This window comes from Pundamilia nyererei, unplaced genomic scaffold (genome assembly GCF_000239375.1).
Source record: "Pundamilia nyererei isolate P.nyererei 1_Seehausen unplaced genomic scaffold, PunNye1.0 scaffold00005, whole genome shotgun sequence".
NCBI classification, from domain to species: domain Eukaryota; kingdom Metazoa; phylum Chordata; class Actinopteri; order Cichliformes; family Cichlidae; genus Pundamilia; species Pundamilia nyererei.
This window is the reverse complement of record NW_005187406.1, coordinates 4077486-4094852: the sequence shown is the minus strand read 5'-3', so window position 1 is coordinate 4094852 and position 17367 is coordinate 4077486. Positions and strand designations below refer to the sequence as shown.

General features: G+C 41.8%; 1 protein-coding gene across 8 annotated transcripts in view; it reads left to right on the top strand.

The window, feature by feature from the left end:
* cacna1g (calcium channel, voltage-dependent, T type, alpha 1G subunit) overlaps nt 1-17367 on the top strand; it is a 317809-nt gene that overhangs the window by 253886 nt on the left and 46556 nt on the right. For 5 of the 8 annotated variants that reach the window (XM_005721842.2, XM_005721840.2, XM_005721843.2 and 2 more), the window contains 5 exons: nt 8863-8989; nt 9704-9829; nt 9964-10053; nt 10528-10720; nt 12403-12453. In XM_005721842.2, the coding sequence (XP_005721899.1) occupies nt 8863-8989; nt 9704-9829; nt 9964-10053; nt 10528-10720; nt 12403-12453 (587 nt within the window). Of the gene's footprint in view, nt 1-8862; nt 8990-9703; nt 9830-9963; nt 10054-10527; nt 10742-12402; nt 12454-17367 lie in introns of all 8 variants that reach the window. The other 3 variants (XM_013913571.1, XM_013913561.1, XM_005721841.2) reach the window with 2 other exon arrangements.

The window sequence follows — 17367 nt, the reverse complement described above, 5'->3', positions numbered from 1 at the left end:
TGTGTGTGTGTGTGTGTGTGTGTGTGTGTGTGTGTGTGTGTGTGTGTGTGTGTGTGTGTGTGTGTGTGTGTGTGTGTGTGTGTGTGCGTGCTTGTACACATGCAGCCTCTTGGATGTCTCATCTCGTGAAGGGGAGCTCTCCAGGCTTTGCCCTCTTTTGAATATTTATCACCATTCTCGGGAAGAGCACAAAAATCAAATATTCATTTTCATCCTGCCAAATTTACCCGCTGAACAGCACTGATCTCTTTCCCCCATCCTTTTGCTTTTTTAACTTTCACCTTTGACATGAAAGTGAAATGTTTTGACGAGACTACTTTTGCTCTCCTGCGTTCAAAGCGCTACTTTCGTCTTTGACTTCGTTCTGTAATGTTTGGGTTTAATTAAACCGGGTGAATTTCCAGTTAGTTGGCCAGGTTCTGTTTTTTTCATCACTTTTCTGTCACATTACAGCCTTCAGAAGTTACTTGGTTTGGGGTTTGTTTGTAGTGTTTTCTTCATGTTCCTACATGTAGGCATCAGTAGTGTAGTAGCTACAATGCTGTTCTTTTTAAAAGAAACTATGCTCAAAACTGGATTAACCTAATGTCCACATCGTATCTGTGTTAGCAGTGTTTACTAGTACATAACAACAGTTAAGTGTCTGTTATCAGTCACTGTAAAACCTTCTACAACAGCAAAGACTGTTTTAATGCAAACTGAGGATTGTGTGGGTTGAATGAGAAATTGAGGCATAAATATAGTCCCTTTTAAACTATTGTAACAAGTAATTAACTTCTAATCTTTACTAGTTACTGGTTTGTGCATGTTCTGTTTAACGGTTACGGATGCTGCTAAAAAAAGGCTTAAATAGATATCTCATTAACCCTCTGAGGTCTAAATTATTGGCGATGACGCCAATCCTAGCCAGAATTTGCAACTTTTGTTTTTATTAAATTGTTCTCTCAAGTCTACTCGACGTAACCATTCTTACTGACACGCACTAAAAAGTGTTCCATTTATATTTGTGTTGGGTTTTTTCTGTTTGTATGAGTTATCACCAATGACAGCTTAGACAAGGGGTGGGGGAACTCCAGGCCTCAAGGACCGGTGTCCTGCAGGTTTTAGATGTGTCCTTCATCCAAATGGCCAAAAATTACTGCTCAACATGTCATGAAGTTGCCTGGAGTTCCCCACCCCTGCCTTAGACCTTAGAGGATTCATAAGCAACTTCTTGCAAAGTGCAATCTTGTCAGCAAAACTACTGAGCTGAATTGCACTGATCTTGTTGGTGAAGTGAAGCATGGGCAGATGAAGGACCGAGTGGAATTTGGTGTGGATCCATAATTATTCTCTGGAAAAAAAAAAAGGAAAAAGAAGAATCTAAACAAGGAATTGGCTTTTGCATTGACATTGCCATTGGTGCTGACACTGGCATTTGCATTGGCACTGGCTTTGGCAGGGGAATCACTGTGAGTGCCCTTTTAGAAAGCCCGTGATCTTCCTGTGGATAATTCATTATGGATATATGTTTGGGCTTGCAGTCACACTGTGGGATGAATTTGTAACTAATGAAATCCCTCAATGCAAAAAAATCAGTCTTTCTTCAGCCCTGGTGCTGTCTTACTGAAATGGTAATGTGACATTAAAAGTATAAGCTTGCTGTCAAATGAGTGGCTTCCTAATTAAATTTGGTGCAACTGTGACAAACTAAATGCTTGAAGAGATTCACCTGTTTCTAAATGCCGCTGAATCCTCTTTAAGTCTTCCTGTTATACGCCCTGCTTTATTTAATCCTCAGATGACAGCTGAGTTTGTATTAACAGGGCTAGCAATGGTTTTAAAGTCAGATTAGAAAAAAATATGAAACAATTACAAGAGGAAATTGGACCCATTTTGAGTCTGGGGGGAATATTTTTAGGAGCAAAGGGCAACAATTTCCTTCAGGCATGATGTCACCAGTTTGACGGAGATGCAGAATGGCAGGGAACGATGGGCAGATCTAGACTCCATACAAAGAGAGGCAGAAAGCAAAGGAGAGAGAAAAGACAGGAAGAGAAGAAGAGAATAAGAAAGAGCTGAGCTGTGGAGCTTGGTTCTCTTCTCTGCTGAGGCTGCAGATGAATTAAAGGAAAGAAATACCAAAAATAATTTTTAAGTTATTAACTTTTAATCCATAAGAAGGAGCGCAGCTTTAAAGGCTATATTAAGCTATAAGTTTGCTGCTCTGGTTTATACGGTATAGTCTGATTATAGTGTACTCTGTACTTAAAACTGTTGCTTGGAAGATGACAACACTGACTTCAGAAGCGAAACAGTTATCAGCAAAAAATTGTGCTTCTTGAAGCTAGCTACTACTAAAACTAATACTGAAGTGCTAAAAGCTTAATCCAGCCTCATTGGGAAGATGCAGACGCAGAGCAGTGATGCCTGTAGCTGTGTTGGCACAGATCATTTCAAACTTTAACAGGACGTTGTATGGACATCAACATTAGTTGTCAAATCATACTCCCTCACGTGTTTACTAAACAAGCTAACTAGCTAACTTTTCCTCTCTATTTAAGCAAAAAAAAAACAAATCGCATAAGATGCAGGACCACTGATAGCTGCTACATAGTGCAGAAGCTGGGTTATTTAGGTTGGGCAGGACCCAGGTGCAGCCATTGGAGACAGAGATAATTAACTAAAAAGCCAAATCTAGAGGCTCAAAGGAAATACAAAAAACAAAATTAGGTACTAGGAACCGGAAACTAGAAAACATGTAAACTACTAAAAAAAAAAGGAACTCGCAGAAAATTAAAAAAAAAACACACAGTATGAGCTGACGACGTGACCACGAGCAGAGGGAGACTGAGGACATAATTACAGAAAAACTGAAAAAAAAGTCTACAGAGAAACAGATACGGGGACAGCAACAATGGAGACAAGAGATAAACAAACATGAAGACAAGGCTGACTAAACACAGGGGAAGACGATGCACTGAAAACTCTAAGATGACTAAGAACTGAAGGCTAACTGAAGCATACTTTATACACAATTTAGTGTTATTTGTCTGAGAATGGAATAGAATACAATAGATACTTTATTGTCATTTACAACACAGAGCAATTAGTCTAGTTAGTTTAAGAACAGAGTTTTGGTGCATTGACTTGCCATCAGATTAATGTGAGATTTCAAGGTGACTTCTTGAAATTACATATTAGGAGAACAGAATAAGCACAAGAAATGTATGAATGGCTAGTAAGATTCTTAATATCAGATTTTAACTTTCAGCCAAAGTAACTGCTGAGTCCTTACTTAGGCTGTAATGACACTAGAGAAAACAGTGGTTGGGTACCATAGTGCAACAAAAAACTATTACTACTTATGATCTTGCATAGCGTTGCTTTTAAAATGGGTTGCTTCAAAGATGGTCATCAGGACTGTGCCCACGTGCTGTCAGCTGCTATGTTCAAAGTGACTTTGATGTGTCAAAACCACAATAAAACAGCAAGAGTCAATTTGCTATCAGTAAGCAATAGAATGGTTGGGCAGTGGCGTCAATTTGGCAACTACATCGAATCAGTTTGTGGATACAGTGATTAACCATGATATATCAGTGAAAATCCAAATCTATTGATGTCTAAAATTCACATGAACCTCACAGATTTGAAACTGAAATTCAGAAAGTCCTCTAGAAGTACTGAGGTAGTTGTTGAAGGTCAGCGGTTTAACTGCAGAATGGTTGGCATGCTTGCTGCTTCAACATGTCTCTGAATACAACAAGAATACAAAGAGTCAGTAACCAGATAAGTTGTGTCCCCTAGTTCAGCTCATAGGGGCAGAATGATTCAGACTGAATCAATCGGGATGACAGTGATGTGTCAGTTGGGTTAGGATCCTAAATATTTGGAAACAGGTTGCCTCCAACGCGAGAAACAAGAACAATCACCTTGTGATTGAAAGTTGTTGCCACCTGTAGGTGTTGCATCCTCAAGCTCAAGGTCACCACTTAGGTCTGGTAGCCACAACTACTTGCATTTGGTCACCAACAACAATATGAATAAATAAATGAAAATAATCAATCTCACGGGCAACCACCAATTTCTTCTTAGTCACATGGAGGTTGCTGCTCAGTTCCAGAGTTTTTTTCCTTATTTGTTCCTGTATTAAGACTGTTTTAAGTGCAGAAGCCCAACCCACCAGCTGTTCAAACCTTCTGTTTACAAGGGGCAGCCAATCAGAAGAAAACTGGCTTAAAGGGAAGGGGAAAGGAGCTAAAATGACTTGGTTCCAACAGAAAATCAACTGAATAGCTGCGCCAAGCCCCGGTATGAGACAAATGATTGTTTTCCAATCATGACTCAATGCAAAGCTACTTTAGTCGAGTCCAAGAATAAAATTATGAAGCAGGAAATGAGCACAACAGGGCCCTTTTAAAAATATTTACTAGAACATGTCATTACCATTTTGCCAGTTTGTTAAATAAAAAATTACAGCAACCGCTCAACCAGAATAATGTATGTGTAAAACTTCCAAACTGTAACATTAAATCAGTTAGTCCCCCAAATTCCCCAAACACACCAGAAAACAGGCATGGCTTCATAAAGCTACAGAATTTCCTTCAATATCAGCTTGTTATCACTCCAATTCAACTGTGGCAAACTCACACTCACTGGGTATTTTAATTAAATATGAACTCGTCTGTGTTTTCCCCTCCGGCACCGCAGTGGCACATGGGGGTTCACGCAGGCAGCATCAGAGCTGCCGACGCCGATATGAGAAGAAAACTCAATCAACAATCATTCATGTCCTCAGGGCCTAAAAAGCTGTAGCAACTTAGACGACCAAGTTTTAAGGCTACAATACTTAGTTACAATATGCACATCTTAAGTGCAATAAGGTGAAGCGGTTGCTCTAAACTAGTACGTTGGATGAGTTTTACTGCAACAGGCGTTACGCAGGAGTCTGTTGCTGTTTCCTCCTCATTAGAGATATTAATGATAGCATTCATTGCACGCGCGTGTGTGTTGTGCGCATCTGTGCATGTGACAGAATGATGCATCGGCTTTGTTTAACAGGGAGCACGCACACACCTCTGCAGTCATTCATCAAGCCCACTACCTGAGCTGAGGGCAGTCCTCGGGGAGGTCCCGGGAGTTAACACCCCCCATGTCATCGAGTGGCACTTTTATGTCACCCCACAGCACCTACAGCTCATCGACAATTAAGGTGCAACCTAGAAACCCCTACCCCAAAATCCTCTCCACGTTCATCATTAGTTATAGCTGCCACCGAGCTCCATCGCAGGCAGACCGGAGTGTCGAGGTCAGAGAGAGCCAGCAGGTTGCTTTTATCGATGAATCCCCTGCTGCGGTTGACCTCGATCGGATCAGCCTTTTGAGCACATCCGTCAGTTGATGATGATGTAATTACCTCAATGCTGGTGGCCTAATTGACTTATAACATATAATTACAAGTGCCTAACCCTGCGATGTGACATGTCACTGTCTTTCTTTTGCATTTCCGTAAGCACAATGAGAGATTGGGCTGAAGCGATGATGAGGAACGCCAGCTGGGGGCTGAAAAGGAGAAGAAAATTCACAGAGCTAGGTGGAGTGACAGGCAAAGTTCTGACCAAAAAAAAAGTGAGAAAAAAAGCAAGAAAAGAAGAGCTGCCTCATTTTTTATTCCCTCTGTATTCCTGCAACTCATCAGCCCTCCTCTCCTCCCTCTGTTCCCTATTTCTATCTCTCGGCGTCGCTTAATTACACCCAGTGTTTGCACTGTGGGAGTACGGCTGCCACTTATTGCCCTACTTGTTGTTCCCTTTACTCCGTGTGAGGAATAAGCTGGTGGTGGAAGAAGAGGAAGTGGGAGAGAGAGAGATGGGTGGTGCATGTGTGCAGGTGGTGAGGATCGTGGCACGCTCCTCATTGCTTCTTTGTGCGGTGCAAAACAAGGACACCGCCATGAAATTATGCAGAAGGTAGATCAGACAAAGCCAACTTCTTTCTCTCCTTCTGCTCTCTCCATTCAGCTTCCCCTCATCCTCCTTTTTGTGCCATATGCAAATAGACATAACGGAGAGAAGCCCACTGCAGCGTGTCCTTCATGTACCGCATCATCAGAGTGTATTGACTTAGAGTGAGAGCCTCGTCTCTCCATGGTTCCTCTCCTTAATAAGCCTTTTCACTTCAGCGTACTTGTTAGAGTTTGGTTTGAAAGGACGTGAAAAGGTACAGAGGCTCGTCTGAGGTGTTCATATGCGACTCAGCAGTGTGCGGGAACTACAGCAAACTGGTCAAAAATGTTCAATTATTCAGGCTACTCAACACACAACCACTTGAATAGGTCGGTTATGTGTATTTCAAAATAGACGTGTCTTTTCAGAGATCTGAACGTTATGAGTTGTCTGTCCTTCCATGGTAAATGGACTTTTCTTCTACTTGAAGGGTGCACCTTACTCTCTGCCTATGACAGGTGGGATAGGTTCCAGCCCTGCCTCGTGACCCTGAATTAGATTATTGGAAGAAAATGGTTGGATGGTGCTTGGAAGTGTTATTTACACTTAGTTAAGTTTTAAAAAGTTGAAAAGAACTAAGCTAATATTATGCAAGTAACTTAACGTCTTTTCTTCGGCTGAACGTCTAATATTTACTAAATACTGAGGGCTAAACTGTTTCCCCACAGTCCATCTCTCTCCTGGCACCAGCAGCAGCAGTGTGTCTAAAGCACTGCGCAGTTAGAGCTGAAGCTACATGACACACAGCTGCCACACAGCATGCAGTATTGTTGGGTGGATGCTAGTCTGTTAACTCCTGAAAGCAATGACTCTTAACAACTTTTCTGGTGGAAACCAAGCATTGCTCTGTGTCCTATTCAGTTTAGTAAAACTGTAGTAAAAAGTTAATAAAGTCACTTGGTAAATTTAAGTAGGTAAATGGAATAAGTTTAATCAAATGCTTTAAAATCCACCATGAAAAGAAATATGAGTAAAACCTGGACGTCATTTGGTCTTTTTTTTTTTTTTTTTACCAGAAATGACTACAGACTGAAACTGGACTTTGATCAGTGTCATTGCCAAGGGACTGAATGCAAACATGCTGTCAAAGAACAGGAGAATGACTCCCTGGAGACATTCACAGTTGCACTCCTTGAGTACTAGTGCCCTCTATAGGCCAGATGTGGAGCCTCAGCCTATTATGGCAGTGAGTCAAACACATTGGAGCCACTTTGGTCCTGAGCACATTACAGTATTTTGGACTCTCACAGAGACTGAACCACTAAATATTAAGACCAAATGTGAACAGGACCTGGGGTGTTCTTTTGAAGATGGTGAGTGGAAACCACAATGTGAGGGAGCACTACCAGCCACCACAAGGTTTTTCACTTTTAACAACAGTGTCTATTTACACCAGAAAGACACCAAAGACAAATAAATCAATTTCAAATTTTTGCCCTAGATGCAAAGTTATAGCCAATAACATGTAAAAATTCAAACATTGCAAAGAGATTCTTAAAGAGATTCTCAGATTTGAGATCCCTCGCTCTGCTAGATTAACCTTTTTTAGACAACACGTCCCATTTCCTGTTTGCCTAAAGAAAGAATCTGCTGTGAATACTGGCAATAAATATGTCTACGCTGATTAAAGCAATCTCCTCTGACATGTTTTGAGGCTGTGACATCGATTGGTTTCTGTACTCACATGTTGAAGCTTCAACATTTGGTTGTTGCCATGTTTGTTTATTTGCATCCAGACGCAGCCATGTTTAGACTACAGTGTGGAGCACAAAGGTGCTAATGCAAACAAGTTTCTTTAGCATGCTATAGCCATAATCTTTATAGTTGTAACTCACAGATATACTGTTTAACTCGGTGAAAATGAAGCACAAGCCTGCTGGGTAGTCTTTAATACAAAGCATGCCTTCTTATTTTGTCAGGTTAGAAATATACTCCAAGAGGCGCTGATAATAGAAAACGAATGGAGAAGTTCAGTTTAGTGAAGTAGCTGAGGTTAAGCCTTATACCACATCTAATAGCTACACCTGTCTTCCCTAACTTTAGACCAAATGGCACATACACACACAAATGGTTGAAACATTCAATAAACAAATAGTTAAAATAGCAAAAAGCAGTGAAGTGCAGGCAGGAAAAAAAAGGGCAGCCACTGACTTGTAATTCTCTGATCAGGGCTATTGATCACTGCGACCTTGGTCAGTCTTGGCTCCTTATTATCTCATGTCTTCTCTTAATGTGCTATCGACTGTTCTATCACTCAATTGTCAGCCTGGAGAAAAACATACAGTGTAGACAAAGACAAATAGACAGTGGCAGAGAAGATTATCGCCTCAGCGGCTTTGGCTGCTGAGAAACTGTGTGGCAGTTTGTTTTTTAATCACCTGATCACCTCATATGTTTAGTGCTTGCTTGAAGAGAAAGCCCGTGCAGGCGAGCGCGTTACCCGTTAGGTTCCGTGTAGTATCTGTGTATTGAGTTTCTCCCTGTCAGAGAAGCACAGCTGCTGTGCAGTGCAGTGCAGTGCCAGGTGCCCTGCTGGTGCTAATGAACCATCCTCATCAGTCCAGTGGCTTAATTAGAAGACTCTGTTTCTTTGACTGCAATAAGCAAAGAGATGTGTTTTTAAAGAAAAGAAAAGAGGGAGCAAATGAGAGACACAGCAAATAAACAAACTGCGATGGAGGGAGGGGCTGCGTGCGTGTCTAAAAGTGCCTGAAGTGAAGGCCTGGGGGGTAGGGGCATGATGAGGTTGCGGGTTGGATCGCTGCAGGCATCCATTCTCCATCTGGTGTGAGCTGCACAGTAACTGACCTAAGAGTGTCCTGCACAAACCCCCACACACACATAGTGCACTAATGCCTCATTGTGTGCCATGTTCCAGCGTGATCAGCAGAGCCCCGGGCCTGAAGCTGGTGGTAGAGACCCTGATGTCGTCCCTGAAGCCCATCGGCAACATCGTGGTCATCTGCTGTGCCTTCTTCATTATCTTTGGCATCCTGGGAGTACAGGTGAGAGGGGAGGGGGAAATGGAGAGTATACACACAGACCTAATGAGAAGACTCTGTAAGCCTGCTTGAGCAATTTGACATGTGATTGAATTCTCGCGCAGGTCTCCACCCTCTCCCGAACCACCTTGGGTGTATGTACATCTGGAAGGGCTATCAGAAAAACAGCTATTTTTTTATGCACTGTCCGACTTATAACTCATAGGCCTGGACGCTTATGTATGCTTATGTGGCCGCAATGAGTTTTCATGGCTAACAGCCCAAGGATCAATCCATACCAACAAGCTCTGTGGCCTTGGTGTAGTTCCAACTCCTGTTTGTCTGCCATCAGGACATTAATGTCCTTTAACCATCTGTCCAAGTAAAGTAAGGTCATAAAGGGTTAATGGCTGTTATGACACCATGAGGCAGCAGTTGGAATATTCACTCATGAAGTGCAGAATTCAACCTCCAGTGTTCCCAACGCTACCGATCCATATGTTGTCGCTCAGTGTCGATGTGCTTTTGGAGCTTTTTATAGCTTCAGTAAAGAGCATACACACTTTGCAAAGTCCCATATCACCCTAAATCGTGTAATATGAAACACATACTCTCAGGGTTGAACTAAAGCTTTCAAAACCTGGAGTCCAATCACAGCAGGGTCACCTATAAGCCATACAAACTTAACAGTGTTTTTGTGGTGGTTCAAATGTATGTGTGTGTGTGTTTTCTCCTCAGCTTTTCAAGGGAAAATTCTTCATTTGTCAAGGAGAGGATGTAAGGAACATCACCAATAAGTCAGACTGCTTGCAAGCCAGCTATAAGTGGGTCAGACACAAGTACAACTTTGACAACCTAGGACAAGTAAGACATTCGAAATGTCAAGATTCCTGATGGACAGACACATGAATAAAAAAAACTGATGATGCTGATCACGTTTTTCAACGATTTTTAACTTTAGTCCGTGTTTACGTTTCAACCCTGTCATCCTTTCTCAGGCCTTGATGTCTCTCTTTGTGCTGGCGTCAAAAGATGGATGGGTCGACATTATGTACGATGGGCTTGATGCTGTGGGAGTTGACCAACAGGTGAATGTTAAATTACGCACACAAAATGTTGGCAAGTCCCTTGGCTGTTCAATATAATTTCTGGATTTCGTCTAATACAGCCGTACCTAGCAGGCAGTCATTACTTAGAATGAGTGATGAAGACTTCTTAATGTAAAAAAAAAATCCTCCACATAGAGCTAAAAGAAGATTGATGTTTCTGTCTGCAGCAAGAGCCCTGCACAGAACAGAGCAGGCAGCAATGACAATAGAATAAGACACTGAAGACGTCAGATACAGTATGAAAGGAGGAGGTTGCAAAGCAGGTTGCAGCTACAAAGCACTTGTGAGTAAGGTAAAGCAGCTTTGCTAGTTCGATATGTGGAAGGACATTACCTGGGCCATCAGCTGACGTGGGCGGGCATCAACATCAGCTGATCTAACCTGATTGTGTCTGACCCGGGTTTGCAGCCAGCCTGAATTAACGTCCTTCCTGATTTTTCTGTTGTTTTTCAGCCCATAATGAACTACAACCCATGGATGTTGCTCTACTTCATCTCCTTCCTCCTGATCGTCGCCTTCTTCGTGCTCAACATGTTTGTAGGCGTGGTGGTGGAGAACTTCCATAAATGCCGGCGCCACCAGGAGGCCGAGGAGGCCAAACGCAGGGAGGAGAAGAGACTGAAACGCATGGAGAAAAAGAGACGGAGTAAGGAGAAGGAGCTGGCTGGTCGGTAGTCTTTCCACATCTTTCTGAGTCCTGCTTGATTCGAGCTTGAGCCTTTTTTTTTCCTTTTTGCTTTTTAATTTGATTTGGCCGAATACGGAAAAACGCAATTAGTGAGCTAGTATCAAATATAGTTGCTACTCTGCGGTAGAACTCCCTTTCCTTCGACCATCCTCTTTCCCTTTTACCGTGAGTAAAATGGAAAGAATTCTTAACCCAGTCTGCTGGTCACCTGCTCTGGCTCTGTTGAGTCTGCTGCAGGCTGTGGAGGCTTTTCTTCGACCCCAGCAATAATTAATCAAGCTGGATGTTAAGAAAAGCTCCCACAATCGGCAGGCTCGCAGAATTAGGACTGATGACCGCTGGAGTTAGCCGCCACCCTTTCCCTCCTCCCTTAACTTGCCTGGTCTACCGTAGACACCGTGCTTGGGATGGCCCCTTGGAGCATGCCCAGTGAGTGCTGACAGATGGGGCTTGCATGGTGGTGGGTATACAGAGCTAGAGGGAGGGGGAGTCAATGATTTCATCACCGTGGCCCGAAAAGGAGATGACCCCCCCTCCCTTCCTCTCTTCTGCATGCGGTTTAGTACAGCCGGAGGAGCAGGGATAGACCAAAATCTGGAAGAAAAGGAGGAAGAGTTTCACCTGTAGCTTGTGAGATTTGCGAAGGAGTTAGAGCTAATTTCACGCCTGTCCCACCCTCACCTCCGGCTGTATAGGAGTTGATGACAAACTGCTTTTTTTTTTTCTTTTTACCTATTTTAATACTTTCCACTGCCTCCTACACCCCACAAAACAGTGCTAGCTTCTGCTAGCATTACCCTTCTTGGGAATTTGAGGCCTATACTCATGCCTGTACAGTATTTTGCCGAACCTATTCCAAAGGCACTTTTTTATATATATGTCTATATTTTGTACAAGGAGCAGTGGACACTTTTTTTTTTAAAGCCAAAAGGCAAAAACCCAAACCTTTTCATTTCTTTTATATATATATAATTTTATTTGATAACCGGAATGTTTCCGTCGAGCTCTTGAGAAATACAGATGGAAATTGATCTTGCTTTTACAGGAGGTGTCCGCCAAGGCTATCTCATCCAATCAAGAAACTCACCCCCGACCCTGTCACACACAGTCTACGTGTACACACAGTATATGTCAAGAGGCCCTTTTAACTCGTCTTCTTCTACATCTCTGAGTTTCTTTCCCTGTTTTTTTTTCTCCTTCTCTGATTTTTTTTCATTGAAACGGTTCTCTTCTTAATTTCTGGCTCAGTATTTTTTGCCAGGATGCTTTTTTGTTTTGGTCTTTAGGGTGGCTAAAGGGCAGTTGATTCCTTAGTAAAACGGCAATACGAAAATGAAAAGTTGCTCATAACAGTTGCAGTTGTAACTCGACAATTTGTAAAGCGGGTGTTTTTGAAACCTTTGGTTTGTTACATGTGAACGTTTTTCATCCAAAGAACTGGACTCAGAATCTCTGGAAAGACGAAAATAACCATAGGCACACAAACCAGCTTAACCTTTCATCGCTACCTTCTAAGCCTTACTCCATCCCTCTTTCCCTCTTTCTATCTCTTTGACTCTCTTCTGTCTCTAACTTTCAGCCATCTTTCCTTTCTCGCTTTCTTCGGCCTCTGCCTGACTAACACGCTCTCATTCCTCTAGATTTATTGGTTCCGGGGGTGAGTTGGGCCCTCTCTGACGGCACACTGAAAGGTACAGAGTTTCCAGCATGTTCTGTGTGTCCCTTTTTAAAACCCCACACCGCCACCGACCACGACCACCCATTAACGGTGGCTAGGGTTAATAAGTTCAATGATCACGGGAGGTAGGGCCCCATCTTGCGTCCCCGCCCCCCTGCCTCTCTCCCATCAGCTCTCAGTCCGCTGGACATGCTGTTACCTGTTTTCTCTGTCGTGCCTTTGTCTTTCACAGCTCTTCCACACCGCTCGTGATCCATCCACTGTTCACAGCACCGCACCGCTGCTGCTGCACCACCAACACCACAAGAAAGGAAGGCTTTGGTGTAAAATTTAATTAGCAGGGAAACTCAGGTGGCAAGAGGGAGAGAAGGGAAAAAGATGTTTCCACATAAGAATTCCAGAGTTTCCTTTAGTGTTTTCCAGACAGACGTGGTGTAATTCTCTCAGTATATGCTTATGATGCTCTTTTCTTTTAGTTACAATAATATTTTTTCTCAGCACCAAAGCCATTTTGTCATTTGAAAGCATGGTGACATTTTTAGAAGAAAGTGTTACAAACTGAGAACATAAATGTTGTAATGGGCATAGAAGTATACTTTAGCATAGCTGTGCTTTAAGCTAACTCTTATTGTCAGCATGCTAACATACGTAGATTCGATAAACGCAGTATTTATATTATTTAGTTTACTGTTTGATTGAAATACAAACCTCAAGGTGGTACTGGAGGAAACTTCTCGACATCACTATAGTAAACAAACGTTAACATAGAAGTTTAAGTAAGTAAAATTGAGCTGTCGGTGGCTCTGGACGAAAAGTCGCTACCACACTCGCTAGTCATTCATCATCTTTGATTCAAACAAGACTGTAAACACTTTGTTCGATATTTCACTCTGAATGAAAGTGATCAGCTGGTAAGTGGAGTCATGAAGTTAGTAAAACCGGCCAAGAATCTACAAGCAGCTCTACTTTGACTTTGAGATCTCAGCAATCTTTTGTTTTCTTGGTTTAGTGCAGCTAAACTCAGATAAGCGTAGCGTGACAGATGCTTACTTTGATGACACCAGCATTATGTAGGAGTAGGTCACGGATAATAGGTACTGATTTGTAAATAACTGGACATGTGTCACGGCGAGGTGTGCCGGTGTGTTTGTTAGAGCGGACCCGAAAGCAGACACTGGAGGAAGGAGCTGGTTTGCAAACAGAAGGCGAGCCTTTATTTCAGCTGAAGACATGAAACTATGAAACACCAAGAATAACTATGAGAAACTATAACTGACTATGATAACAAAAGGTAAAACTATGAGTATGACTCAGACTGTGACTGGGACTAGATGATATCAGGGAAATTGGCAGACGTCCCGACAATGAACAGTAAGAGACACATGACTTAAATACACACATGAGGTGATCAGGGGAAGTGGAGACACAGCTGACTAGGATGAACATAATGATGCACAGGAAATGTAAACTAAAACACAAAGACATGGAAACTGGACTTTCAAAATAAACAGGAAAACATGACAAGACACAGGCATGACAGCATTAACCAGGCAGACCAGAAACATGACAGATAAGACACAATAAACCACAAGGGGAACTGTAACACATGGGAAGATGACCCAAAGGAGACCTGCTAAACAATGAATAACTACAACTAAGGAACCCAGGATCTAAAAGTACTAACTATAAACAATGAATATCAAAATACAAGAAAACACAAAGCGCTGGGTCATACGACCCCGGACTGTGACAACATGAATAACTTGAGCTTGATATAATATATCAACAGTATATTTCTAACTAGGCAGCTCATTCTCTTTCTCTTCATACTTTATTTAAAGATAGAACACATTTTGGGGTCGACTTGAAAGAAAGGTAGATGTGAAATGTAAAAGTGAGGTCAGAGGTCAAATGTGACCTGATCTTAGCTGTAAACTATAATGTGATGTTAAGAATCCCCATATACCAGATCTTTTCCTACATTTTGCCAATACAAACAAAGGCAGCTGGATTTTAAGCAGAATTTTAAAGATAAAAGACATTTTAATGAAGGTTTGACCTTAATTGACCTTGAGGAGAGGTCATATATCATTCCCTGTATGCCTATATATTGTCAATACAAACAATGGCAGTAAGAAAAATAGTTTTAAATAGCTCTGTGCAACATTTCTATTACTTTGACTTTCAAATCAGCCTACTGAATTTAGTGAAGCCCTGCAAGGGACGTTGGAGAAAGAAAGAAAAAAAAGATGGACTTTTGCGAGATGTCCCTTGCAGGGCTCCGTAGTAAGCACATCAAATAAACAGGGCATGAAGTTTTCTAATCTTGATGTTTAATAAAAAAGTCTTTTAATTTTCTTAGTTTCCCCTGCTGGTATCAAAACCTGCACTGAGTATTTCAGCATCAAGTTTGAAATTCTAGTACCGCAAGCTGCGACAACACTAGATGATAATACCGATCCTTTTTTGTTTTACACCGTTTACCATTTAGTAACAAGTTCTGGCAAACCTATTCGGTACTGACCAAAAAAGTTACTGACCTATCAAAACCAATAGGAAAGAAGCTAAAGACCAGTTTTGATTACTCAGAATTATTCGTTAAACTTTAATAATGTGTTGGATTTCTCTCTCTTGCGTTGTGTCTTGTAACTTCAGCTCACTGCTGTCACTATAGATTGGTACCAAAAAGGTACAGGTAAAATTATCTATTAAGGCTTACCAGCCTCTATTAAAAGGCCACAGAGATTCAATCAAGAAATTCCTGTTATTTGGTCCCTGAATCTTTGCTTAGTTTAGAAATCTTCATTTAGGACATCCAGAATCAGAATGTGTAGATGTTGCTATATTATTAAACTGAAATCAGCTCCAGCTTGTTTCGCTCAAGGGTTTAAACTGTTCCTTTGGTCTATTTCTACTTTATTACGTGTGCATCGTTATTAAATTATGATCTCAAATAGAATAAAAGAATGTCCGATTCACTAGGAAACACTGTGTGCAAAGGTCGCATCGGTATGAGTTGTGATTAGCTGAGACCACAGCAGGTTTGTTCACAGCAGCTGCCTCTTGTTGGGCATAAAAGGTCATCCTGGGGCGGTGTGACCACTGCCTGAATTGTCACAAGTAGTTTCCATGGAAATCTGCTAAAGGTATTGTTATGAAAGATGGAAGCTCGTGAATGAGAGTTTGTGTGAGTAGGCTTAGCTATATCCCGATGGTCCCATCATCACCTCGGTTTACTTACAGCAGGTAAGCGGGAGTGGTGTCTGTTAATTTGCGGCACGTTCCTGGAAGGTAGACCCGGCTGTGTTGCTTCATATTCTTGTGTGCATATGAGTGTGTCGGGGAGCAGATGGCTGCAAAACAGGTTGTGAAATATGCAGGAGCAGCTATCTCATCCTCAAATCCCCCCCCCCCCTTCCCTCCTCTCAGTGTGGATGAATGTCTGACCCCCACAGCCTCTCTGTTGATCCTTTTTTGCCTCAGTCTCTTGTAACATTTAGGTAGTTTTACCCAAAAGGTAATTACAGTACTGACACAAACACAAAAGTCCCACAGAAAAACCATGCCTGCACACTGCGTATGTGTATTTGAGGTGTCCTGCACACTCCACACTGAGGTGCATTAAGATTTCCACTGATGATGCAGGGAGGAGGAGAAGATATGTACGTGGGTGGAGGAGGTGGCAGAGTTACACAAACACTGTATCAGGCTGTAATAATGCAGTGATGTAAGCACAGACAGGTGCACGCTGAAGAAGAAGTGGCGATGCATTGTGACATGCAAGAGAGCGAGCGCAGGAACACCTAAGGCTAAATTTGAAACTCTGCCCTGTTGTTGGAGTTGACTTGTTGTGTTGAGTCACAGTCAGCTGGCTGTGGCAGACACATCAAGTGAAGCTACAGTGCACTGCATGGTGTATGCAGCAAATTGTAAATATAGCTGCGTGCTGCTTCCTCCCTCTCGAGGAGCTACCACAATGATAGCGTTCTGGATCTTTTGACACACAGCGGCTTGCATCAGGGTAATGATGCTCTTAGTGTTGATGCCTGAGTCTATAGGCTGTTGGCTGTGATTATGCAGCCATAGTATTAAATGTAGTCACAGTTACTCTATAAAAAACTCTATAATGTCTTTTACAGTAACAATTTAAAGCTTGTGGACCTGAGAAGAAAGGCCCAAGTTCCCAGACCCCATCGTGTTGTCAAATTAGTGTAGAAAGTCTAAAACTGAGAGGAATTCTACTTTCAAAAAATTGTAGGGTTGCAAAGGAAATCAGCATAATTTCACTGCACTGCTTGGTTAATTCTGCAGATCTGCTCGTTATCTGTATTCCATACTTCGAAGTAGCCAGCTACATTACCACTGTACATATTATAGAGCTACCAAAAATACTGCTGTAATACGGTTGTATACATGTATATTTTATACAGAGGAACCAAAACGCTACCTTCTTATACTGCACAGAAGTTGTAAGGAAGCGGTCAAACCAAATCATAGAGTTACAAAGTAAAAGCTAAACAATTAGAACAGAAACTATGAAACAAAGCCCAAGACATTCGCTTCCTCTTAGATGAAGTTTGATGACGTTTTTACTAGGGGTGCAACGATACACAAAATTCACGGTTCGGTTTGGTTCGATACTTTAGTGTCACGGTTCGATATTTTTTCGATACAAAAAAATGTTCATGCTTTTTTAATTCGTCATTTATTAAAATTATAAATATATATTTTAACTCAAATGTACAGTTTTTAAATGTAATGTTGCTGAAACAAAATAAATAAATCTATCTGATCGAGAAATCACTCATCTTTGGAAAAGAGAGTTTATTACAGAGAAATGGCTCTTTCCAAAATAAAAGCTATACTATCCGCTTCTTCTGGGCTATATTCTCAGCAGCATATTAAACATATCAGGTCCCCATAAGGA